The sequence below is a fragment of the Solanum tuberosum genome, unplaced genomic scaffold, assembly GCF_000226075.1.
Source record: "Solanum tuberosum cultivar DM 1-3 516 R44 unplaced genomic scaffold, SolTub_3.0 scf00021, whole genome shotgun sequence".
Taxonomy (NCBI): Eukaryota; Viridiplantae; Streptophyta; class Magnoliopsida; order Solanales; family Solanaceae; genus Solanum; species Solanum tuberosum.
Genome location: NW_006238947.1, coordinates 2,812,051 through 2,837,172, shown reverse-complemented (window position 1 = coordinate 2,837,172; position 25,122 = coordinate 2,812,051). Strand labels below are relative to the sequence as shown.

At 29.2% G+C, this 25,122-nt stretch overlaps 2 protein-coding genes, 1 non-coding gene and 1 pseudogene across 3 annotated transcripts; all 4 read left to right on the top strand.

Annotated features, from left to right (window-relative positions):
* Nucleotides 1–1,085: 1,085 nt before the first annotated feature.
* TRNAA-AGC (transfer RNA alanine (anticodon AGC)) lies at nucleotides 1,086–1,158 on the top strand. The gene has a single exon. It is a non-coding gene; the product is annotated as a tRNA-Ala (tRNA).
* An 8,874-nt stretch (nucleotides 1,159–10,032) lies between these two features.
* LOC102596604 (glucomannan 4-beta-mannosyltransferase 9-like) lies at nucleotides 10,033–17,235 on the top strand. The gene is made up of 9 exons (XM_006341112.2): nucleotides 10,033–10,842; nucleotides 11,448–11,546; nucleotides 12,111–12,363; nucleotides 14,941–15,051; nucleotides 15,353–15,489; nucleotides 15,763–15,876; nucleotides 15,984–16,183; nucleotides 16,498–16,692; nucleotides 16,773–17,235. The coding sequence occupies exons 1-9, from the start codon at nucleotides 10,513–10,515 to the stop codon at nucleotides 16,933–16,935; spliced, it is 1,602 nt and encodes a 533-aa protein (XP_006341174.1). The 5' UTR covers nucleotides 10,033–10,512; the 3' UTR covers nucleotides 16,936–17,235.
* Nucleotides 17,236–19,830: 2,595 nt separating this feature from the next.
* Nucleotides 19,831–20,727, top strand: LOC102596276 (peroxiredoxin-2E-2, chloroplastic-like). Its single transcript, XM_006341111.2, has one exon. The coding sequence runs from the start codon at nucleotides 19,884–19,886 to the stop codon at nucleotides 20,583–20,585; it is 702 nt and encodes a 233-aa protein (XP_006341173.1). The 5' UTR covers nucleotides 19,831–19,883; the 3' UTR covers nucleotides 20,586–20,727.
* Nucleotides 20,728–21,264: 537 nt separating this feature from the next.
* On the top strand, nucleotides 21,265–21,916 carry LOC102597365 (peroxiredoxin-2E, chloroplastic-like; annotated as a pseudogene).
* The last annotated feature ends 3,206 nt before the right edge of the window (nucleotides 21,917–25,122 follow it).

The following is a 25,122-nucleotide window of genomic DNA, read 5'->3' as shown; positions in this document are numbered from 1 at the left end:
GGCATTTTTGTTTTCAATAAGTAAATTATAAAGAAATTTTAATGAAATTATGTATAAGATCTTTAAAATTGTTTATAAAAACAATATATTAAGTATGTATATTAATAAAATATATGTATATAATTCATCGATTCGGTTATTTCTTCGGTTTTTACGGAATAAAACCATAACCAAACCAAATACTATCGGTTTTCAAAAATCTAAAACCAAACCAAACCAAACCCAAGTAAAATCGGTTTTATTTTATCGGTTTGGTTTGGTTTTTCGGTTTGGATCGGTTATCATTTTAAATTAAAATCAACTCAATTTAGTTGGTTCTTTTAAGTTTCTAAAATTAAACCAAATCAAACGAAAAAATAATCGTCGATTTTGGTTATTGTCGGTTAGGTTTGATTCAGTTTTTCTGTTTTTTCGATTTGAATGTAATAAATTTTTTGAATATCTCGATAGACATGAATACTCAATACATGAAAAAATCCACATCAAAGCTATTATCGGTTCAATTAAGTAATATTAGAGCTATTATTACACGAATAAAGTGATTCAGTTAAGAGAAAAATCCACATCAAAGATATTATCGGTTCAATTAAGTAATATTAGAGTTATTATTACACGAATAAAGTGATTCAGTTAAGAGAAAATATGTGTATTTAATTATGTGAGGTAGAGTAGGTAAAGAGTAAAGTAAAAGATTTAGATGGATTTTGATCTAGGATTGTAATAGTTGGATTAAAATTGAAGTGTTGAGCTTGAGAAAATGGTAAAGTTAAAGGCTTGACGTTAATTAAAATTTAATAAAATATTTATATTTTATTTATAAATAATATATAAATAATTATAAAATTTATATATCTAATCTATCAGTTCAATTTGGTTATTTTAAAATCAGACCAAATTGTATGGATTTTCAAAATTTAAGCCAAATCAAATATTAGTTCTTTTAATCAAATTTGTTCAGATTATGGTTGGATTTGATTATTAACCATAAACAGCCCTATATCCGAAAAAATTGAATGGTGAGACGGCTAAAACGAAGGATTAACCATCTCAATATGATTTTTATGAGAAAGAAACTTTACCATAATGGGGATGTAGCTCAGATGGTAGAGCGCTCGCTTAGCATGCGAGAGGTACGGGGATCGATACCCCGCATCTCCATTTTTATTTCTGGGCCCTTTCCATATTGGGCTCTCACTTCATTATTTTCGTATCAACGAACACAATTGTATCACTATTGTATTTCGTATTCATATCTATTTATATATGCATTTTGATGTTAGGTGTGTTTTGCAAATGTTATCATATGTATATGTATTTTGTATTATCGAAGAAGATATGTATAGTTTGACAGTTATCATTTATATTTGTATCATTTGTCCCTTTTTACGTCCATCGTGAAATAACAACATATTATTGGCATCTTCAAAGTTAATAATCTTTCAACTACTAGTTGGACCTAAAAATTTATCTTACAAGGCTTTAATATGTATTTTACCCTAAACTTAGTCAAATTATATCTCTCACACACATTTTAAACATTTTATAATTAATTAAGCTACTAAACTTTTCAAAAGCTTTGCTTTTTCGTCAACTTGTATTTGGTGCAGTGTTTGAACTCTATTATTTTTGTTCTTTTGCTTTAATTTGGAATAAAGTGTAGCAATAATTATTTTTAATTTGTTCGTGCTTTTATATATTTCACGTAAAAACATCAACCAAACAAGTAGAAGGAAAAGACAAGAATTATTTAGTTAGAAATATTATTATTTTTTAAGCCATGTTTCTGATGTCAATTAAAGACATATTTAGTTAGAAATATGATTATTTGACCATATTTTTAAAGTCAATTTTAATCTTATTAGGACAAGTTATTTGGCCGGTCAGTAGATATTAATTAAGTATAAAGTATATTGGTTAGCCAAATATAAATAAAATATATGCTATCATATGTGTCCATATGCACATTTATAAGGGGAAAAATTATTAATATTATTTTGATGGACGAAAAATTATTAATTGTTTTTTGATAGTTGAAAATGGTTGTTGAGTGCTTTTAATTATGAACATGCATACTAGAAAGGCTACAATTTAAATTAATTGGATAATAATGTTAGATTTCACTCTAATATTTATTTATATATTGTTCAGTATAGTTTTAGATAAAATATTTTATCATCAAGATTTAACATTTTTCACTAAGAAAATATATTTTACGTAGAAAGGATAGATGAGATCATTTACTAAAAGGGATAACCGATGAAAAATTCACTTCCCGATTCAAATGATAAATTAAAACGAGATTAAAATATTAAATGGCCGTAATTAAATGATTTTAATGAATCTGTACATATTGGTCAATGTAAACAAATAAATGAATAATTTAATTAATTAAAATATTTTTATTTTTTTAGATTCTTGACTTGTAAGTAATACTCCTTCCACCACACAATAGTTGTCATGATTTGCTTTTCAAAAGTTTATTTAATCAATATTTAAAGTTAAATTATTGAATTGAATTAATTTAAGATTTGAACTTTAAATATTTAAAAATTTATGAAAGATATTTTATGTTTTGCTTTTAAAAAGTTAGTTTAATCAATTTTTAAAGTTAAATTATTGGATTAAATTAGTGTAGGAGTTTGAAAATGATATTTGTATATTCAAAAATTATATGAACGATATTAAACATTTTGCTTTCCGAAAGTTAATTTAATCAATTTTAAAAGCTAAATTATTGGATTAAATTAACTTTTTAAGATTTTGAAATTTAAATTTAAATACTGTACGATTTTTTTAAAAAATTATTGTTTTCTTTTATTAATATAATAAATAAATATATTCTAATATATTAATTAAAATTTAAATAATTTAACTTGCGAAAGAATATTATGAAACGGAGGAAGTAGTAGCATGTTTTTTTTGTGGCACCGACAATTAGTGACCTTGACTAATGTTATATTTTAAAAGGACAAAATTAAAAGGATTTTAGATTTGGACACATTTTATAATTTAATTTGATGATGTTTTACCCAATATGTCCACAACCCCAACCATATATTAATTTGAATCATAATGTTCATGAAACATAAAGTAATTAAATATGTCCTATGTGGGGGTTATATCAACTTATGTTAATCATTTTATTTTATTTATTATTGATACCTTTTATTTTATAGTACTACTATTTTTTGTGAAGGATTATTCAATTTGAGTGGCCAAAAGAAAATGAGAAGAAGGATTAATCAATTTTGACTATTGCCAAATGATAATCTAACTAATTGCTCTAATTAGTATAATAAACCAAAGTCTAACAAAAAGAATGAATAACAAATACTATAAATGGTGCATGGGATGGTTATGAGTTTTTGAGGTCGAACCCTGCTAGTTATGAGTCATTTTTGCTTGAAAAAATATTAGCGTCTATTTAAATTTTGTCAAATTTTCATAGAAATAACGATTATCGAACAAAAACTTTAATAAAAAAAAGTGAATTAGTGAAGTATATTTTTTGCTACTTTTGAGTCATTTTATATATATAACTACGTTGCATGCATTTTTATTTTTAATTGCTACCGACAACTCAAAAATAGATTCAACTCTATTGATTGGTAAGCTAAGTGGGTCGAAAAAGAAGAAGATAAAAGTGATTTTTAGTGGAGAATTTTAAACATATTTGATGAATTTTGGACATAAAGTTAAATCCATTATTTTGGATATATTATAACTTTTCAGGTCAACATTTTAAAAATATTTGAATAAAATTTGAAATTAATTTTATCGTATGTTTAATTTGAGGCATTAACTAATTATCTTACATATCATTTATATTAAAATGAAAGAATTATTATCTCATAATAAAATATGATAAAATAATTTAATCATAAAATATACCATTTATGAAATATCCTTTGTTTATCTCATTCTGTATTTTAATGAATTTTTTTCAATGACCTAGACATGAAATATTTTTAGGAAGATCATAGACGGTTTATCTAAAAGCATTTATCAAGTTTTAATGACAAAATTAAAAGAAAAATGAGAAGAACGGTCTGTCAATTTTAGATGATCAAAGGAAGTCAAATAAATTATTCATGATGTGATGACCAAAAAAAAAAAGTTGGAATGTTATTTAAAGAAATAATGTTTATATATGTTCTCTCATTAGAGGTGAAATTAGAATAAACTTTACAGATTTTGAACTTGACAATTTTTATTTTATTTTTGGATCGTGTTGAAGATAAATACAAAATATAAGATTAATTCGTCCAAACATATTATATCACTTCATTTTTTTCTTGAGATTAAAAGTTTTAAATCATTTTAGTTAGTCAGTTTTTTTTTTTGAAAAAAAGATTTCAAATTCAATCCAAAAACCTAAAGAGTTTCATATTCGGAGCACTTTCTCTTAAATAAATCCTATATAGCGTGAACCTGAATCAATCGAACAAGTAGATTCGGATATCAATCAAGATGCTTAGAGTTTTGTATTTGTTTGGTGTACCTTAATTTATTACTTTGGTCCGACGTACTAGGATTTTTTTTTTTTCTTTTCATGGTAAAATGGGGACATACAATAACTAGTTTTTTGTTTGAAAATAACATAAGATTTGCCTACCATTTACTATACAAAGATATTTATAAGATAAAAAATTTTCCCTTGGTTTAAGGCTTATAAAGGAATGTCACACGTGAAGTTGTTGCTTTTGGGGAAATCAAAAAATAATTTAGTACATGAATAAAATGGTACATGCCAATTGATGGTACAACTTATAACCTCTTAGATTTGTCGCTCGATACATTTATATCGAATTATGACTTATTTCAATTGATTATCTAAACACATGATAAAATGTTTTTATTTGACACTTTCTACCTAGGTTTTATGAAACAATTATATCTTTCTCAAGCGATGATTTAGATAAGTTAATCATATAAAATATATCAACTTCTTTAATTATACACATCAAACCTCAATTAAAACAAGTTTGCAGTTCTAAAACTTATGCAGATATTTAAAAAGAATGTTATATTTTAAATAATTAATTTATCTATGTAATAAACTTTTTAAAAGAGGTTTCTATCAAGAAGTTTTCTCCACTGCTGATTAATTATACTTGAGGTCAACCCTATAAAATATTTAAACGTCCCACAAAATTTTCTGGCTTAATTAGTACTAACTGACTTTATAATCAAGATTTATGATAGTTATCCTTCTCTTTCCAATCATTGCATGTTTTATGTGAATTTTAATTTTATTTTTTGACATTTTATGTAAATATATAATAATAATAATAATAATTAAATTCACAATATATTTATATATTTAATAAAAATTTCAAAAAATATAGTGCAGATTCAGGAATTGGACATTATGATTTTAGAATTAGCTTGACTAAACACGAAATTAAAGAAAAGTAATAAATATAAAAAGGATAATTTCTAAACAGATTAAAAAAAAGAGAAGTACGTAAATTAAAATAAGTGGAGTTTATATAATTATAAAAAAAAAAGATTTTACATGACTGATGAAATTGTTATAATTAGGCCATATGATCAAAGCTTTGAGAACACACTTAATGGAAATCTTTAATCAAGATCCGATAATAAGATCCAATGATAACCAACCATTATACTATACTATATCCCTACATATATTAATTTTTAAAAAAATGACAACTTTTCTAATTAGTAAATATAGAAACATGATTAGGGACATATATAATTAATGTGGCTTTTGATTCAAGTTGTATGATGTCCAAGTTAAACTTATTTTAACTATGAAGAAATTGTTTTTAGGTCCCGTGTTTGCTATATAAGGTTGATATAAGAACAATTTAATAAAAATCAAACTTTCTTTTTTAAATAATTAATTTAAGAGTAGCTTAACTCATTTATAATAAAAACATATTCAAACTAAAAGCCTTTTATCGACTGGAATTCTATTTCGTCATACATAAATTTTTATTCTATGTTTGATATCTATATTAAAGCTCAACTAATTCAAATTTTAAATCAAAAACTTTTAAATAAGAATGAAGATATCTCAATTATCCATCATAATTCATATTGGTTCCGTTTTATATGATTAACCTCAAGTACTAAAAATATATTTTAATTTTGACTACATTCACAAACGTTGTAACTTGTAACATCATTTTTATAAAAATAATTGAATAAACTTAAAAAGGTAAGATATTGCATTTAACTAAGCATATACACATTTGTTGTATATCTATCGACTAATTTTTACAAGTGGATCACACTTAACTTATAACATTATTCTTTTAGAAATTTAAATATGAAATCACTTTTGATAAGGAATATTTTATTTCAAAATAAAAAATTTCAACACAAGTTCAATTTAGTCAAATCTCAAAGTAAATACTGAATAACATATGGAAAACCAGCAACAATGTCTAGGTCGATATACTTGTAATTTTAATGTTCGTGATAATAGATGCACATCTCGACTAATTTTATGGAAGGTGTATCATTACTTCCCATCTCCTACCAGCACTAAAGTTGAGATATTGAGGAAGTGTTGAAATAAATGAGGTTAGGTGTCTATTTCCAATATCACTGCCAGACAGCAGTTTCTTTAACAAGTTTGAAGTTAATGCAACAGTTCAAACTAGCCATCAGTTTTAATTTGCTAGGGATTTTATTTTTACAAAAAAATAGATATATTAATTCTTATTATATCAATTTCATGTCTTAGTGTCTTTGAGTGCATTTTGTACTACCAACCACATTCCTATAAACCCTACCTGTACAAAATTGATGATGATAATTAAACTAGGCTCGTTTAGTAAGATGTGTAAAAATAGTACTGAATATAGTATGTTAAAAATATTAAAATTATAAGTTATATATAATGAGATTAGTTATGTTGTTTATCGAATGTTTTGTTTGTTATATTAAATAAATATGATGTATTAGACAAGAATAGCTAATACCTCGTATTGTTAATATCGTGACTTCTTACGTATAAGAGTAGTACATAATATGATACATGTGCTATTAAGCTTGATGAGGATACGATTTAAAAATAATAATTTGTGAGATATGTTTAACTATAATGAATAATGCGTATCATGAATTTGGATCACAACATTACTTCTATCATTCAAAGGTGGCAAACTTTTTTAGTTACAAGTTCATCTTTGGATGTAATTTCAATTTTTATTCCCAAAAAATTGTATCTTTAATTCAAATTCTCCAAATAAAAGAAGAAAAATATATTATTTTTTTATTAATAATATATTGATGGATGATTTAACATCACAACTGTATATGGTCAAAGAGAAGTCCATTATTTATGTGACATAAAAGTAGCATGTGCCTAGAAAGCTCCCTTCTCTCTGCCTTTTGTATTAATAGATTTCTTTTGTGTGGTTGTAAATTTGGCAATTAAAAAAATACTAAGAATAAATAAACATACGTAGTTTCATTTATATTACAATCATGATTGTTAGGTAGATACATTATAATGAAATTGAAAAATGATGTTATCTTTTATTAGAGATATTGAATTTAAAGTTTGAGTATAAATTACTTGTGTTAGGAAGCGTTTGCAAAAAATGATTTTAACAATTTTTTCCTTCTTCTTCCTCCTCCCTCTGATAATAACGAAGAATTTATTAACGTGAAAATATATATTAATTAATTATAATTAAATAATAATCATATAAATTTTAATAGATGTCATGTCATATATTCATTGCGTCGAAGTAAATATTAGAAAATTTTACCCTAAAATAGTACTACTAATTTTTATTTTTTAAAAAAGAAACTTAATTAGTTAAGTCTAAGTATAATAATTCAAAAACTAAAACTAAAATTGTCCTATCACTTGCAACAAAATGCATTTATGTGTCACTAATCATAAAGCATTCCAATAATCAAGGAACTACATCTCCTTTTTAGCTTAGTACAAATATTTGACTTTGCTTAATTAGAACATCGACCACTATTATAAGCAAAAAAAAAATATCAAAAATTTAGATGGGATGCTAAATATTTTTTCAATTTTAATTTAAAATAATGAATTCAAGTCTCGAGAAATAAGATAATTTTTAGTAAAGGGTGTTATACTTTTGAGCTGATTAAGTGATTATTTATCGTTAATAATAGACACGTGTATATTAATTTAATTACTCCTATTATTCTGAATCATCTCTCTCTATCGACTATCGTACACTACTAGCTTCCAAACATCTTCATAGAACTGCAGTAATAGGAGTTTCCCCTCATACTTTAAATATATAAGTAGTTAATAATTTTATCATAATTTAAATATGTTATTATGCCTTATCCCCTACCCCCTCCCCCCACACACAAAAAAAATAAAAAATTACACGAATTCATAGTATTAAGAGCTAGTGACATTCTATCTCTATTTTTTTTAAAAAAAATTACAAAGATCCTTTAAATTTGGTGGAATTCGGACATATCCCTCAACGTTCCGATATATCATGTCTCAATTTCAGATACATCGGGTATGTCCTGATACATCATGTAAAGTGATGTATACAATCAAAACATCGCGTAAAGTGATGTATTCGAGAATTTTACGTGGTATATTTGAGAATAGGAGAGAGAGCGAGGATTTTTGTAATTTTTTCAAATGTAGGGAATTTTAAAGAATATGATGATATAGGTTATGTATTTAAGTAAAAAAAATTAAAAGATGAAAGAAAAAAAGAGACGTTGAGTGATCATCAAATAACCCATCCCTCTCCCTTGTTCCTATGTAATTTTTACTTAAAAACAATAATGACGTTTTATTTTGGTTTAATATGGAAATTTATTATTTTGCATGCCAATTTTTTTAAAAAAAATATAAACGTTAGTGACCGTTGAATCAACAGTTAATTACCTACTAAACTTGTGTTTAATGAGTTTATACAAAATTAAATTTGGACAATTCACACGATATGTGTTTTTTTCATACAACTGGGGGACCATAACTGCCGTAGGTATTGCCGGCGTGCACTAAATATTTGAACCGTTCAATTGTTGTTTGGAAAATTTTAATAAATAATATTTGTCATGTTTTTTCCTATTTTGAAAATAAATAAATTACACTTTTAATCCCTTGAACTATTAATAAATTACAATTTTGGTCTTAATTTCTCATTAAACATATTTAAACTCTCAATTTTATGAATTTTGGTCTTATTTTTATTTTATTTTTTTGTAAATCTTCACAAATTTAACGAATTATTAAGTCCTAACCTAGAGTGGAGGGTTTTGAATTGTTTTTCTTCTCAGCTGAGAGCGTGCAGAAAACAACCTAATTCATGATAGAGGTAAAGTATGTGTACACTTTACTATTATATATTTCGATTTGTGGGATTACATTGAAATGTTATTATTGTTAGTAAACCAATGTCGTGGGTGTATTGAAAAAACAACCACTTTACCTCACACTGACAAGGATAAGGTTGGGATGATTGTACCTTTTTCAGACTCAACATATAAAACTACATTGGGTATATTATTGTTGTTGTATTAAGTTCTAAACTATTCAATAATCGATATGTAATTTGTAATATTACTAGTGATAGGATCATGATTTTCACTAAGAAGATTCAAAATATGAAGAAAGAAACACACAAATAAATTAATGTAATTCAATATCTATTACGTATACATAAGAAAATAATTTTATTTTTATATACACATCATATTTGTCCTTTATCTAGCAAATGAGGTTCAGATGAACCCCTTAACGCTCCCTAACTTTTCCCCAGACTATTGCTCCATACTTGCTAGTTATATATAGTTTTATTTAAAAGGTCTAGAATTACACATTTTAATTTACAAAAAGTTAAATACACTTAATAAACTATTATACTAATTACATATAAATACCAATTAAAATTTATAATTGAGGGATCAAAAGTGTAATAATATATTTTAAATATTAGAACATAGAAAGTTTAAAAAAAAAAAAAAACAACTCAAACCAGAAGGCAAAGTAGAGCTTCTATAAAAAGAGAACCATTCCTCTCTTTCTCTCTCCATCTTCTCTCTTCTAAAACATTTTTCAATAGCCATTAATACATAACTCTCAAACAAAAAAACAAACAAATTTTTGCTTTGTTTTTTGTGCCCATTTATCTTCTTCAAACACAAAATTGAACAACCCCATTTCGTTCTTTCTGATTTTTTTTGTTGCAAAATTCAATTTTTTTGGTTTTTTTCCCTACATTTTCTGAGAAAAAAAAAGAATCTTTTTATTGTTGAAGCATAAATTTAGTGGTGAGTTTGAGCTATTTGTCTGTCTTTTCTGACATTCCAATAGCATTAAAAAAATCTCACCTTTTTTCTGCAAATTTTTAGAAGAAAAAAAAACACATTTTCAAGAATCCCCTGTTTCCACCACCCCACCATTTTCTGAAGAAAAAAAAGAATCTTTTTTGCTTTAGAGCAGAATTTAGTGGTGGGTTTGAGCTATTTTCTGTATTTTTGACATTTTCAAGAATCCCCTGTTTTTTTTTTTTAATAATGGAGGGGTTATCAAGAACAAATCTTGTTTCTGATACATTTTATGGAACAAGAGATGATATAACAGAACAATTTGGTATAATGTGGGGACAAATCAAAGCTCCATTGATTGTTCCTCTTTTAAGGATTTCAGTGTTTTTATGTCTTGCTATGTCTGTAATGTTGTTTATTGAAAGAGTTTACATGTTTGTTGTCATTACTTTATTGAAAGTTTTTGGTACAAAACCTGAAAAAAGATACAAATGGGAGCCATTAAAAGATGATGTTGAGCTTGGCAATTCATCTTATCCTATGGTTCTTGTTCAAATTCCAATGTATAATGAAAAAGAGGTTTGCATTCTTCATTCTTTACATTTTTGTCTTTTTTTCTTGGTGGTGTTCGAGTCAGTTTGTGTGCACCTCAATAAGCTTCTGTTTGATAATAGATTTTGAAATTTAAAATTTTGAAGTTGTGTTTGGACATATATTTATATAGGGAAATAAAATTAAAGTTTGAGAGCTTGAAAATTAGATTATGAAAATCTAACCAAATTTTATGGTGAAAAAGATATTTGAGGATAAATTTTCAAAAATTATCCGAACGTTAGCCAAGTTTCGGTATGCACTCATCTTAATTATTTCATTAGGTATCTGCTATGGAAAGAAATCGTCTAGTTTATTTGTGAAGTATTTTAAGTATTCCATTGGATATCTTCTACCTCTCATCGATATATGTTTAGGGAAAGAAATTGTCTAAAACTTCTTTAATTTGATGCATTTTAACTATTTCATCGAATATGTGCTACCTCAATGTCTTATACAACATATGTGTCATGTAGCTTTGTCCATCAAAATTTAGTCTAACGAAAGAAATCACTTAGTATTTTTTTCTCGACGTTTGCTTATTAGAATTTTGTTTTAGGTAAAATTCTTAATTTTTTTGTTTGTTTACACAGGTTTATCAGCTTTCAATTGGAGCTGCATGTGGACTTTCATGGCCTTCTGATCGTATTATAGTACAAGTTCTTGATGATTCAACAGACCCCATTACTAAGGTATTGTAAAAAAAAAGTGTAAAAATTGATTTATTATTATTATTAAATTATTTCTCCTATTATTATTATTAATAATAATTTACACTATAGATAAACCCTTTTTCTGAAACTTGAAATTGGTTTAGGATTTATAAAGTTTGTAAAAATTGAACCTTTTCTCGATTGTCTCAAATCAAAAATTTATCAGAAATAATCTTTCTACCTCTAAGGTAGAGGTAATGTCGTCTTACCTTTCTCAGATCCTATTTGTGGAACTACCTGACTATGTTATTGTTGTAAAAATCGAACCTTTTCTTGATTTGGAAATAAACCCTCGAAACATTTCGGAATCTCGATTAAGCATAAATTGCAACTCTTATATTATTAAAGGTACTTTTCAAATTAATTAATCAAACACAAGTTGTTATTTTTCAAAAGTGCTTTTTGTAACACACTTTTCTCAAAGCAAACGGTCTTTAAAGTTTGACCAAACAGACTATAAAATTTTGTAAGTTTTTTATTATTTTTTTGAATTTGGATTTAAACCCTAAACCCCCTTTTGTGATTCTTGAAATTTGGTTGTAGAATTTGGTGGACATTGAATGCCAAAGATGGGCAAGCAAAGGGATAAATATAAAATATGAAGTGAGGGACAATAGGAGTGGATACAAAGCAGGTGCTTTGAAAGAAGGATTGAAGCATTCTTATGTGAAACAATGTGATTTTGTTGCTATTTTTGATGCTGATTTTCAACCTGAACCTGATTTTCTATGGCAAACAATTCCATTTCTAGTTCACAATCCTGAACTTTCCCTTGTTCAAGCTAGATGGAAATATGGTAAGTTTTACTTTTTTAACTTTCCTCATATAGTAGTTGTCAATTTATATGATTTACTTTTTTTTTAATCAGTCCAAAAAAGAATGACACATTTTCATATTAAGTAAGAATTTAACTATAAAATTTCTATTCTATCCTTAATGAAATGATTTACAGCTACACAAATTTCTATCATTCATTTTGGACCACAAGTTTTAAAAGACTTCCTTTCTTTCTTAAACTTCGTGCCAAATCAAATTACCTTACATAAAATGGGACGGAGGGAGTAATATTTTTGATAAAGATGGTGTCCGGACGGTCTTGCACGAATCCCGAGTAGTGCAAAGGGTTAGTTGGTTTAATTGTATTCTGAACTCATAAAGTTTAAATCTTGATTATGTCCTTGGTGGCGTGCTGAACCCATAAAGTTTAAAGTTTGATTCCGTCGTTAGAGGTAGTCCGAACCAATAAAGTTCAAATGCTTATTTAGCCTTTAATGAACCAATGACATTTTGAATCATTAAAGTTTTAATCTTGACTTCGCCTCTGGGTGAAGTTTAGGGTTTTAGGATAGGAAGATGGCTAAGTTCAAGTCAAAGACGCTAAATTAAGGGAATCCATTAGAATTTCATAGCGCACTAAGCGAGTATTTAGTTCGGGTTTTTTATACGAGAGATCTCATTCCAATAGTTTTTTTTTCTCGAAAGGCCACTCCTTTTTCTTTTTATCAGGATGCGATAATTTTGTCTACCAAAACTTAGTTTGCGGAAGAAGTCATCTAGCATTTTGTGATTTTCATTAGTTTATCCACCAAAATGCTAAATAAGGGCATTCACTAGAATTTCGTAGCGCATCGAGCGAGTAGGTAAGAGATCTCTTCTCGATACGGTAATTCTATTTACTAAAGCTTAATATAAGTCTTGAAAAAGTCTTCTATATATCATTTTATGATTCTCATCTTTTTAATTATATATAACCACTAGGCAATAACCTTTATTTTTTTTCACTTTCATAATATATTTATATTATTTCTCTACTAAATAATAACTCATCAACACTGTCGGTGACTTTTACATATTACCAATATTTTTGTGTGTGTACATAATAATGACCAGACTTAGGTACAATCTTTGTAGGCCAGTATTTTTTAGGTCACATGTAGTCATGTTGTGGTGGCTCATGAAATTTGGCCCTAGTTCTGAATTGGCAATTCAAGTGTGGTTGTAAAAGTTTGTGGTGGATCGGTAAATATTTTTTTTATTTTTAACTAGAAGTTTCAAATTCGAATTTGGGATATGAAATCATCTTTGATATAGAATCATTACCCCCTTTTAATTAAATCTCAAGGTTGATATCGAACACCATATGGAATTAAAAAGAAAGTACTCATTATTAGTAATAATTTTAATGTTTGATAAAAAAAAAAGAATTTCTATGTTATGCTAAAAGTTGTTTTGTCTGGTGCATGCTAAAAAGAGGAGTTGATTAAAGTGAAAAAAGTATTTGTGGTTTCGTAAGAAACACTTAATATTACAAAGTATTATTACTAGGACAATAAATGCCCCTATCACCTATCACCTATGTTGCTTTGCTTTTTCCAATATTTGATACGTATGTGTCAAACCTAACAACATTTTTAATGAATTCGAGCAACATAGCGCATTACCTATATTGGTTTTGACTCTGAAAATGTTGATACATTCATGTTCGATGTTCCGAAAATATTATATTGCTTTGATTCTCCAAAATTATTGATGAGTCTATTGTACGAATTTGCAAAAAGTAAATTATATTTGTAAATTCTGACACTCACCCGATGACATTTTAAGAGAATCTAAAACAACATTTACCTATTGCTTTTGCACTGTGAATGGAAGCTTTTTTTTTTGTACTTAAAGAAGCCAATTAGGAAGTGCTATTTCTACAAAGAAAAATCTTTTTACATTCTTAAAGGCAAGGTCATTTTTGGAATTACTGATAATGACAAGGGTATTTTTGTCCTTTTGTCTTATACCTCTTTAAGCAACAATTGCTTGTGCAATAAAAATGGTGGACCTAAGAACATTCTTTTTTACTAGCCGACACTATTTTTGGTGTCTTTGAGAATTTTTTTAATTTTTATTTTAATAGGTCAAATTAAATTGTTAAATTAAATAAATGAATATAACTCAAACATTTTTAAAAATGCCCGTTAGAAAAGTATTGGTTTATTCTTCGATTGTATTAGTTAGTACCTGTTATTTTCTTTGTTTCAATTTTCACATTAATTCTTGTGTTACCTTATGTTATACTCGAATCGAGGGTTAGAAACAACTTTTTTACCTGCACAAGATTGGAGGGTAAGATCTTTTTACACCACCCTTTCTAGCATGGGCGGAACCACCTTAAACGAAGGGTGGTCCAGTGCACACCTTTTGTTAAAAAATTATGTCGTGCACATAGGTTAAATGTTAGTTATTATGAGTGTATATTTTATTTTGCACATTCTTCACCAAATTTCTAGCTCTGCCATTGCTATCACTCGTGGAATTACACTAGATATATTATTGTTATTGTAATGAAATAATTTATTTATTTATTGGTTGGTGATTTTTGCAGTTAATGCTGATGAATGTCTAATGACAAGAATGCAAGAAATGTCATTGGATTATCATTTCTCTGTGGAGCAAGAAGTTGGCTCTTCTACACATGCTTTTTTCGGATTTAATGGTATTAATTCTCCGTATTATTTATAAATATTTGATTGTGAATCCAACTACTATTGTATTATTTATTAACTTAGGAAGTCGCTATAGGAACTTGTAGCTTAAAATTCTGAATCCGCTCTTTACTTGAAAGTGACAAGTCAGTAAGCAACATGTTAGTTTTGTGTAAATTGTCTTCAATGAAGTTTTAAATGAAACAACAACTAGTGGTCCAAGAAAAATATTGAACTCTACATGTTCTGTGAATTCGTTGTGGTCCAACAAATGTAAATATGAAATGTTGTGTCTGGAACAAAAAAATACAGGCACTGCTGGTGTTTGGAGAATCGCCGCGATAGATGAGGCTGGAGGTTGGAAGGACAGGACAACGGTTGAGGATATGGACCTCGCTGTCCGTGCTAGTCTCAAGGGATGGAAATTCTTGTTCCTTGGTTCAGTCAAGGTACATACTCCCCTGTCTGGCATTTCTTTTATCCGTTGTCTCGAAATGAAAGATAAACAAACACTATAATGTACTATCTGTAGTTCGTATTATCTGTCTTTTAAGGTTTTGGCATGCCCTTTAAGAAAGACATTCATTAGCCTTAATATGGTATGGACTGAAGTCGTCGTGGTGATCATTTATCATGTATACAAATCGAGAATATGACATTGAGTAAGTTATGTCATATGGCCGTTGTTAATAACATGTTGCTACCGTTGTTCAATCATATAGGTAAAAAACGAATTACCAAGTACATTGAAGGCCTATCGTTATCAACAACATCGTTGGTCCTGTGGCCCAGCCAATCTCTTCAGGAAAATGTGTATGGAGATCATAAGAAACAAGGTAATACTAAAATCGCCATTCCCATATTTCGATTTCCTAAAGACTGTTTATAGTACTCAATCTAAGTCCCCGTTGAACTTCTCTTTATCGGCTTTGTTTGCTTGCAGAAAGTGTCTTTGTGGAAAAAGGTTCATGTGATTTACAGCTTCTTCTTCGTTAGAAAGGTTGTAGCTCATATTGTTACTTTCGTATTCTATGTTGTGGTATTACCCGCCACTGTATTAGTACCTGAAGTTGAGGTTCCGAAGTGGGGAGCTGTTTACATTCCTGCCATCATTACACTACTCAATGCTGTTGGAACTCCAAGGTCAGTTCTCCCTATACTCGCATTGCATCACTCCTACTTCGTTTTCTTGATAACATTGTAGTCCTAACGGCTGAAAGTTAACATGATACATTAGGGGTCATTTGGTTCTGGGATGGGATGATTCAAAACTTAATCTTGAGATATCCCACCTTATCCACCACGTACCAAACGACCCCTTAGATTTTCAATCATCGAATATTATACATGATAAATATGCCTGAGTGACATTGTAGCGAGCAAACGATACCTTACTCCTTTAAAACTGATCATGCATTATTCATTTAACTAATTCGTCGTTCCTGAAATGAAAACAGGTCACTCCATCTGCTGGTATTTTGGATCCTTTTCGAGAATGTAATGTCACTGCACCGTACTAAGGCCACCTTCATCGGCTTGTTGGAGGCAGGACGAGTGAACGAATGGATTGTCACAGAGAAATTAGGGGACGCTCTGAAGTTGAAATCAGCTACCAAAGCGTTTAAAAAACATCGAATGAGGCTAGGTGACAGGTAACATTTCATCTTACAAATACGAGTTTCAGTTTTCGTGGACAATTTTACAAGACTAATAAAGTTTCCCTTATCGACAGGATTCATTTGTTAGAGTTTGCTGCTGGTGCATACCTCTTCTTCTGTGGATGTTATGACATTGCATTTGGTACTAACCACTATTTCCTCTACCTCTTCATTCAATCATTCGCCTTTCTCATCGTTGGATTTGGTTACGTTGGCACTTTCATACCCAACTCTTAGTCAACAAGCATGAAACTGATTTTATGGTATGAATCTTAAGCTTTTTCACCCAGTGCTCCCCCTCAGTAGCACCAAAAGAAGTGGCGTTGCGCGCCTTTCTTGTTTTGGGGTGTTTTTTTTTTTATCATTTGTAAAGAGATGTGAGTATATTCTTTTTAGGTAATTTCAAACATGAAAGTGATTCGAGCCCGGTTTGTTCTCTTTGTGTATATTCCCAGAAAGAGTTCTGTGCTTAAATGCAGCATCATATACATAGAAGAAGATATGCAACAAAGATTGAATTTTTTCCCTTTCCTTTTACTTAGATGTAATAAATTTGGTTTCAAATTTCACAATACAGAGCTAATGTTTACATTTCTCTACCATCTATCTTCATAAAACATCAGCGGAGCCAAAAAATTTATCAAGAAAATTTGAAAAAAGTACATGAACTTTACGCGTGGTTTGAACTTATGAGGTAAAATAACCACTGTTACTAGGGACGCAATGGGATTCATATGATTTTTGAGCCATTGCTACATCAGAAATAACCTTTCTAATTTTGCGACACTTTATTCTCACTTACGAGTTTACACTGAATATTATTAACTCATCAATATGTCAAGACAATAACAAATATGGGTTACAGTAATAGAATTAAAGAAGTTAAAAAGGGTTTGACATCTACTATATTATTATTAATCAAATATAAATAATGTAATTTTCCACTCAAGGAAGTTTGGATGAACCCTTAGTCCTGAATCGGCTCCTCTCCATTACACTTTCTTTCCATTCCGTCAAACACATGAAATTTATGCTTGAACAACTATGTCATTGTAATTCTTCTACTATCATACAGACATTAACTTAATGGGCCTAACATCATTTTTAGCTACTGTCTTATATGGGCTAAGCCCAACATCCATTTTCAAAAGGGAAAATTGTATATAAATAGCAAACTATTAATTCAAATTAAATGCTATAAATATACTTTAATTTAATTGTACCATATAGCAAACTATTGCTATTTTTGCCACTCTCACTGGTGGAATCTCGCTCGCCACTCTCGTTTGGTGGCAGTCTCGCTCGCCTCTCTCGCTTTTATACAAACACAAATGTATATAAATGTGTTTGTGTTTGTATAAAGCGAGAGGAAATTGTATATATACATATATTTTCGTTTTCCTCTCTCCCCTCTCCCAGATCTCGCTCGCCACTCTCCTAAATCTCGCTCGCCTCTCTCGCTTATACAAACAGAAACGAAATGTATAAATTGCGCTTCTGTTTGTATAAAGCGAGAGAAAATTGTATATACACATGCAAATACATATATATTCGTCTTATACACTTATAATTATATAATACAAATATTTCTCTACCCAATTTTCTTTTGCCTTTCTCTCTTTCTCGTTTTATACATACACAAATTATACAATTGATCTTTTGTATACAACTGTTTTATTTTGTATATGTATAGCGAATTATACAACTGCCTTCTTTGTATATGTATAGTGAATTATACAACTGTTTTTTTTTGTATATGTATACCGAATTATACATATATATGTTTGCTATGGAGCGCAATTATGCAAACTTTGTTATAGCCTACAAATATGAATTTTGTGTTTACTATATGTGAAAGTTGCTATTTTCAAAAGGTCTTTTCAAAATGTGGACAAAAGGGATTGGGCTTTTATTTAGTTTCAATTAGAGTTCGCAAATTATTTAAAATTTAATCACTCATTTTATTCTGTTTCGTGACCAAGCAAGCAGATGATGAAGGTTTAGCTAGGAGCCAACCTTAGGACGAGAGGACTAGGTCGATTCTTCTCCTCTTGAGAAAGTATACAAATATTGGAAGGCCGCTTATTTAGTTGCTTTAAAATTAACTTCATACTTATAAATTAAAGTGAAAAATTTTGTGTTTAAAGTTAGACGTTTTAACTTTTAACATCTGAATTCAAATAAAAAATTGTCTGGCACATTTTTTGTTAATTCGAAACAACACACCTTTTTCGTATTTAAAATATTTCTTTAAGTTTAAAGTTTTCACATTAATTTTAGTAAAGTAATTTGTACCATTACAAACGTGTATGTCTTATGAATATTGATCAATCTTATTATCATCCGTCATAAATCACAAAAGTTTTTATTTTTATATACATTTTATTTTATTTTAAACTGTGATGGATGAGTAATATACACAAAGTAAAGGAATAAATGCCATGTGTCAACTTCTTGAAAATATCTTTGCCACCTTTCCAAAATCTAACCCTTCATAGTTTCTCCTGGACCCAAAAGTGGCCAAAAAGCTACATAAAAGGCCAACTCGAAATTATATTTATAACTTATCTCAAAATTAGATTTATTTCAAGGATGAAATAATAATTTTAAAATAGGTAATGCTCAAATCATTAATTCTGAAATAATTTATTTCATAACTAAATAAGTCCTAAATTACCTAATGTAATTTAGATACGGTAATTAATTACATAACTAAAAATTGATCTAACAATCTTGAAGGACAATGTGTAACTTTAGGACTTATTTACATTTTGTCCTTCAAGATGGTTAGATCATTTTTTTCATAATACCTTTTGAGTCGAATCTGTCACACAAAATTTGCTTATGTTAATTTATATCTTTGATGTGGTTTCAAAAAAAAATATTTACCCCGAAGGATAGAATTTGTGAGAAATTATAGTTGCCGTGAATTTTATATGATTGTGATATACTGGTAGGAGTATTTCATCCTTAAGCATAGAGATCTCGAGTTCGAGTCCTGGGTATCGAAAATATCGTGTTGGAAGCGTCATCCTCAAATGATCCCTGAAGTGCGCAATTCAAATTTAGTCGAAGCTTCAATGTGTTCCGAACACCGAGTGGAAAAAACAAAAAAAGATAAATCACAGACAGCACAAATAATCTCAAAAAACACACACACAGTGATACACTCACAGAGATCAACAATGGCTGCCACCACTGCTTCTGCTTCCTTCATCCTCTCAAAACTCCTCCTAAAACCCTCAACCCCAAAACCCCTTTCTCTTCTTTCCCCCATAAAAACCAATCTTTTCTCCTCTTCTTCCCAATTTTCATCTCTCCCTCTAAAACTCAAACAACCCATTCACCATTTACCATCTCTGAAATACTCCACCTCCGCCACTTCAAGAATCTCCGCCACCATATCTGTCGGAGACAGACTCCCCAATTCCACCTTTTCTTACTTCGATTCCTCCGATGAACTCAAGACCCTTTCAGTTTCAGACCTCACAGCTGGAAAAAAAACCATTCTTTTTGCTGTTCCTGGTGCTTTTACACCTACTTGTTCACAAAAACACCTTCCAGGTTTTGTGGAGAAGTCTAAGAAGCTTAAGGCTAAAGGGGTTGACACAATTGCTTGTATTTCTGTTAATGATGCATTTGTGATGAAATCTTGGAAGGAAAATTTGGGAATTGGGGATGAGGTGATGATGTTGAGTGATGGGAATTTGGAGTTTACTAAGGCTATTGGGTGTGAGCTTGATCTTAGTGATAAGCCTGTTGGACTTGGTGTTAGGTCTAGAAGGTACTCTATGCTTGTGGAAGATGGGGTTGTTAAAATCTTGAATTTGGAGGAAGGTGGAGCTTTCAATGTTAGTAGTGCTGAGGATATTCTCAAGGCCATTTAGAGGTTTTTTCTTTCTTTTTGTTGATTATGATGATGAGGCTACTAAATCTTGCTTTTTTTGTTTTACTAGCTTTCTTGTGAACATTGAATAATACTCTTGTTTTTGGAGATTATGAAGTTTAGTTTCTAATTATGGTCTAAAATGTATGCTCTTTTATGTGTTTGGATGTTTTACTGTGATGAATTATTGGATTGTCTTTTTATGAAGGCATAATACGTAAACATACACTTTAATTTGGCCTCCAACTTTGAGTATGCACATCTAGATATCTCAACTCGTCTTTATTGTTTCAGTTGAACACTCCAACTTACCAAATGATCATCTTGACACCTCCAAAAATTATGTGTCATGTTAGCATCAGGTGTCCACAAGAAACAATGCGACGAGTTGGAGTGTTTAGTTGTCAGTTGAGACCAAGTTGAGGTGTCTAGATGTGCACTCTTAAAGTTGGAATGTTTACTTACCTGGTAGGCCAAATTTGAGTGTTTGTTTATGTATTATGTCTTACAATATGAACGTTTGTTCTGATTCCTGACAATGCCACCCAACTTGAGATTCAGGAATGCTTTCCTAAATTAACTTGGAAGTAAAAGATTAAAACTTTGGCAGAGTACATTGTGAAGAGATTTTGGGCAATGTAAGTAGTTCTAATAGTTTCTTACCTTACTTCTGGTAAAAAAAGACTCTTCTTTTTGTTGTTCTTGGTGCTTTTACACACACTTGTTCTCAAAAGCATCTTCCTGGTTTCGTGGAGAAATCTAAGGAGCTTTACGGCTAAAGGGGTTGTCACAATTGCTTGTATTTCGGTAAATGATGCATTTGTGATGAAATCTTGGAAGGAGAATTTGGGAATCAGTGATGAGGTGATGATGTTGAGTGATGGGAATATGGAGTTTACTAAGGTTATTGGGTGTGAGCTTGATCTTAGTGATGAGCCTGTTGGACTTGGTGTTAGAAGGTATTATATGCTTGTAAAAGATGGGGTTGTTAAAATCTTGAATTTGGAGGAAGGTGGAGCTTTCAATGTTAGCAGTGCTCTGAGGATATTCTCAAGGCACTTTAGAGGTTTTTTTTTCTCTTTTTGTTACGTATGATGATGAGGCTACTAATTCTTACTTTTTATGTTTTACTAATCTTCTTGTGAACAATGAATAATACTCTTGTTTTTGGAGATTATGAAGTTTAGTTTCTAATTCTGGTGTAGAATGTTTGCTCTTTTATGTGTTTGGATGTTTTACTGTGTTAATTTATGAAGACATAACACATGAACACACACTTAAATTTGGCATCGACTGACTATTAAGCACTCCAACTTTAACTCTTTGAGTATGCACGTCAGGGGCGGCTCAACGTGATTGGGGGCCTAAAGCGAAATTTCAATTCGAGCCTAAAGTATAATCAAGCCTCATATACATATTTATTCAAAATTTATTTTTCTTACACTATTTAGATGAAAAATATTAGTATTTTAATATTTTTTTTTAGTTATTAGTTTTAGGTAAGATTTTATCAACTCAACATTGAAAAACATCCTTTTAGTGAGACAATTATTATATGAATTGTTAACATAATTATACAAGTAATAAGTTGATAAATATTAAATAGAGATAAGATTTAGAACCATAGAATTTGACGCAAGAAGTTGATGACTTGGTATACCCCATTTTAATATGATTGTAGTAATGCTTGAAACTAAAATTTAAAACAAAATAAAAAAGAATTTGTAATTCACTCTGTTCAACTTTTTTCACTATTAATTCTTATTTTTAACAAAGTACAAAAGATGTTAAAGTGGGTAAAATAATATATTTTTAAAAAAATTATACTTTTTATCATAAATAATCAATTCTTTCTATAAATTTTTTAACACATAATTTATTGTTGATAAAAATTTGGGGGCCTAAGGCAAAAGCCTTATTTCTCCAAGCATAGAGCCGGCCCTGATGCACGTCTAGATACTCACCTCACCTTCATTATTATAGTTGAACACTCAAACTTACAAAATGATCACCTATACACCTTCAAAAATTTATGTACCATGTCAGGTCAGTTATCGAGGTCGAGGACTGGGAGACACTGAAAAATACCTTTGTTTGTTTTTGGAGATTATGAAGCTTAGTTATAATTCTGGTGCAGCATGTTTCATCTACTATATGTTTGCATGTTTTACTATGATGGATTATTGAATTGTCAATTGTTATTCCTGACAAGGTTAACTAAGTTGTGGTTCAGGAATACTTCCATGTTACATATTACATCTAATCCATAGTTTATCGGACTCTCTGAAAATTATTGTTGCATTCATTTCAGATCCTCGAATAATGCACTACTTTTAGAAGATCTGATAACATAACTCCGAACATTTGAATGGGAGCACATTTTGAACTTTGAACTAATGATGATCCTTCCAAAATAAGCAATGAGCTTATCGCCAAATGTCTCTTTTATTACGAAGATCGTCTGATCGTAATTATTTATTCTCAGAAGCCTTTAAGCATATTCCTTTTTGGGTATTTCTGTTACATATCATTTGTCAAAAGTCTACTTTTGACAGTGATTTTTGCTTGATTAGTTGGGAAAAACCTGAGCCCAAGGGTTGGTGTTTTATTGCTGGGTTTGATATTGACAATTTTGCGCGGACAGACGCTTTGTCAGTTCATTTTTCTTTATATAATTTCAATTCAATCAAATTGTAGGATTCGTTTAACTTAATAAATAGAGTTGAAGTTACAGTTAAAGTCGCTTATATTGATTGAAATAACTTAAGTTTTCTATAATTTGTCGAAATTTGTGGACTATGTATTAGTAACAAAATAGGAGAAAGAAGATGGTAAATTATGACATGCTCGATATACAGATAATTATTCATTATATATAAATTCCCTCTCAATTCTTCTTGTTGCTCCCTATAGAAAAGTGTAAACAATCATATCATTCCTACAAAGAGAACAAATTAATACAAATGATCCAAGAAATTTAAAGGAAAATCACAAAATCAAGAAAAACATATAGAACCAATTAGGGTTTTGTAATGTTTTTATTTGAGTCCAGAGTATATTATAAATATTTTTTTACCTTTCAAAGTAAGGATGAGGTTTGTAGACAATCTTTTGTAAAATTATAGTGTATATGTTGTTATTATATATAAATCAATAATTATATTATAGTGCTTTTATTTGAGATGGGGGTTCGTTGAAAATAATTTTTCTACCTTTTAAGGTTTGGATTTTGCTCAATATTTTTGTTTTATATGGAACCGATAAAAAAAGAAAAAAATATATAAATACATAATTAAAGATATTATTATTAAAATTCTCTACTATTTGATAAACATTACAAAAATCTCCTCTCGTATACATTGCAATCCTCTCTCACATACATCCCTATTCCCTTCCGGATACATTCCTATCTCTTTTCGAATACATTCCTATTCCCTTTGGATACATCCCTATCCTCTCTCGGATACATTCATGAGCTATGTAACTGCAGATTTTCTGATATATTTGAGATCTTTTATAATTTGAAAAGGATTAGAACTAGCTCTTAACTTTACGTTTTTTTAAAAAAAAAAAGTGAAAATAAAAGAAGGAAAACGTCATAGTGGTAGGTGGAATAAAAGGTTTGTGTGAAAATGGCCTTTACTTTTGAGTTGGACACTTGGACTAAAGGTTCATGCATTTGAAAAGTGATTATAATTTAAGCTTTATTATATAGTTTGAAATATATTATAAAATTGATATTATAAAGTATGACGAGCCAAACCACGCCTCAAAGTATCATCATAATTTATAAATTATCACATTATTGCCTACTTTAATTGCTAGTATAATATTTTTGCCATTAATTAAACAATTGTTCTTTTAACTATTGCGTTATATTCTCTTTTTGAGTTTACTTCGTATTAGAAAGAATATTTTTGTTTCTAATGGAAAGTCTACTTGTCCAAGACGACACTTGTTCATCCTTTTTATTTTTTTATTTAGTTTTATATATACTTATATATAAGAAAATATGAAAAAGGAGAAATATATATGAGTCGAATAAAAAGTCAAAAGCTAACATGGCAAAAACAAAGATTCTCCTTAATTAATTATCTTTTAGTACTGTTCTATTTTTATTTTATTTTTAAAAAACAAAACGGTTTGTAAACGATAGAATTGGTGTTAAATGGACAAATTGAGCTAAATTTGAACAAGTTAACATAAGTCAAATTAATAAAGAACAACTTTCACATATAGCAAACACAAAATTCATATTTGTATGCTATAACAAAGTTTGCATAATTGCGCTCCATAGCAAACATAAATATGCATATTTCGCTATACATATACAAAAGAAAGCAGTTGTATAATCTACTTTGGTATACATATACAAAAAGATCAATTGTATAAAGTGAGAGAGGCGAGTGAGCGAGCGAGATCTAGGAGAGTGGCGAGCGAGATCTGGGAGAGGGGAACGAAAATATATGTATATATACAATTTTCACGCATTTTATACATTTGCGTTTTTGTATAAAGTGAGAGAGGCGAGTGAGCGA

Bases quoted from the DNA above. Each gene is read 5' to 3' on its own strand.
- LOC102596604 (XM_006341112.2), top strand. From the start codon at position 10,513: ATGGAGGGGTTATCAAGAACAAATCTTGTTTCTGATACATTTTATGGA. The intron at 16,184-16,497 runs GTCAGTTCTCCC...AAATGAAAACAG, and splicing joins AATGCTGTTGGAACTCCAAG to GTCACTCCATCTGCTGGTAT. The intron at 16,693-16,772 runs GTAACATTTCAT...CCTTATCGACAG, and splicing joins CGAATGAGGCTAGGTGACAG to GATTCATTTGTTAGAGTTTG.
- LOC102596276 (XM_006341111.2), top strand. From the start codon at position 19,884: ATGGCTGCCACCACTGCTTCTGCTTCCTTCATCCTCTCAAAACTCCTC.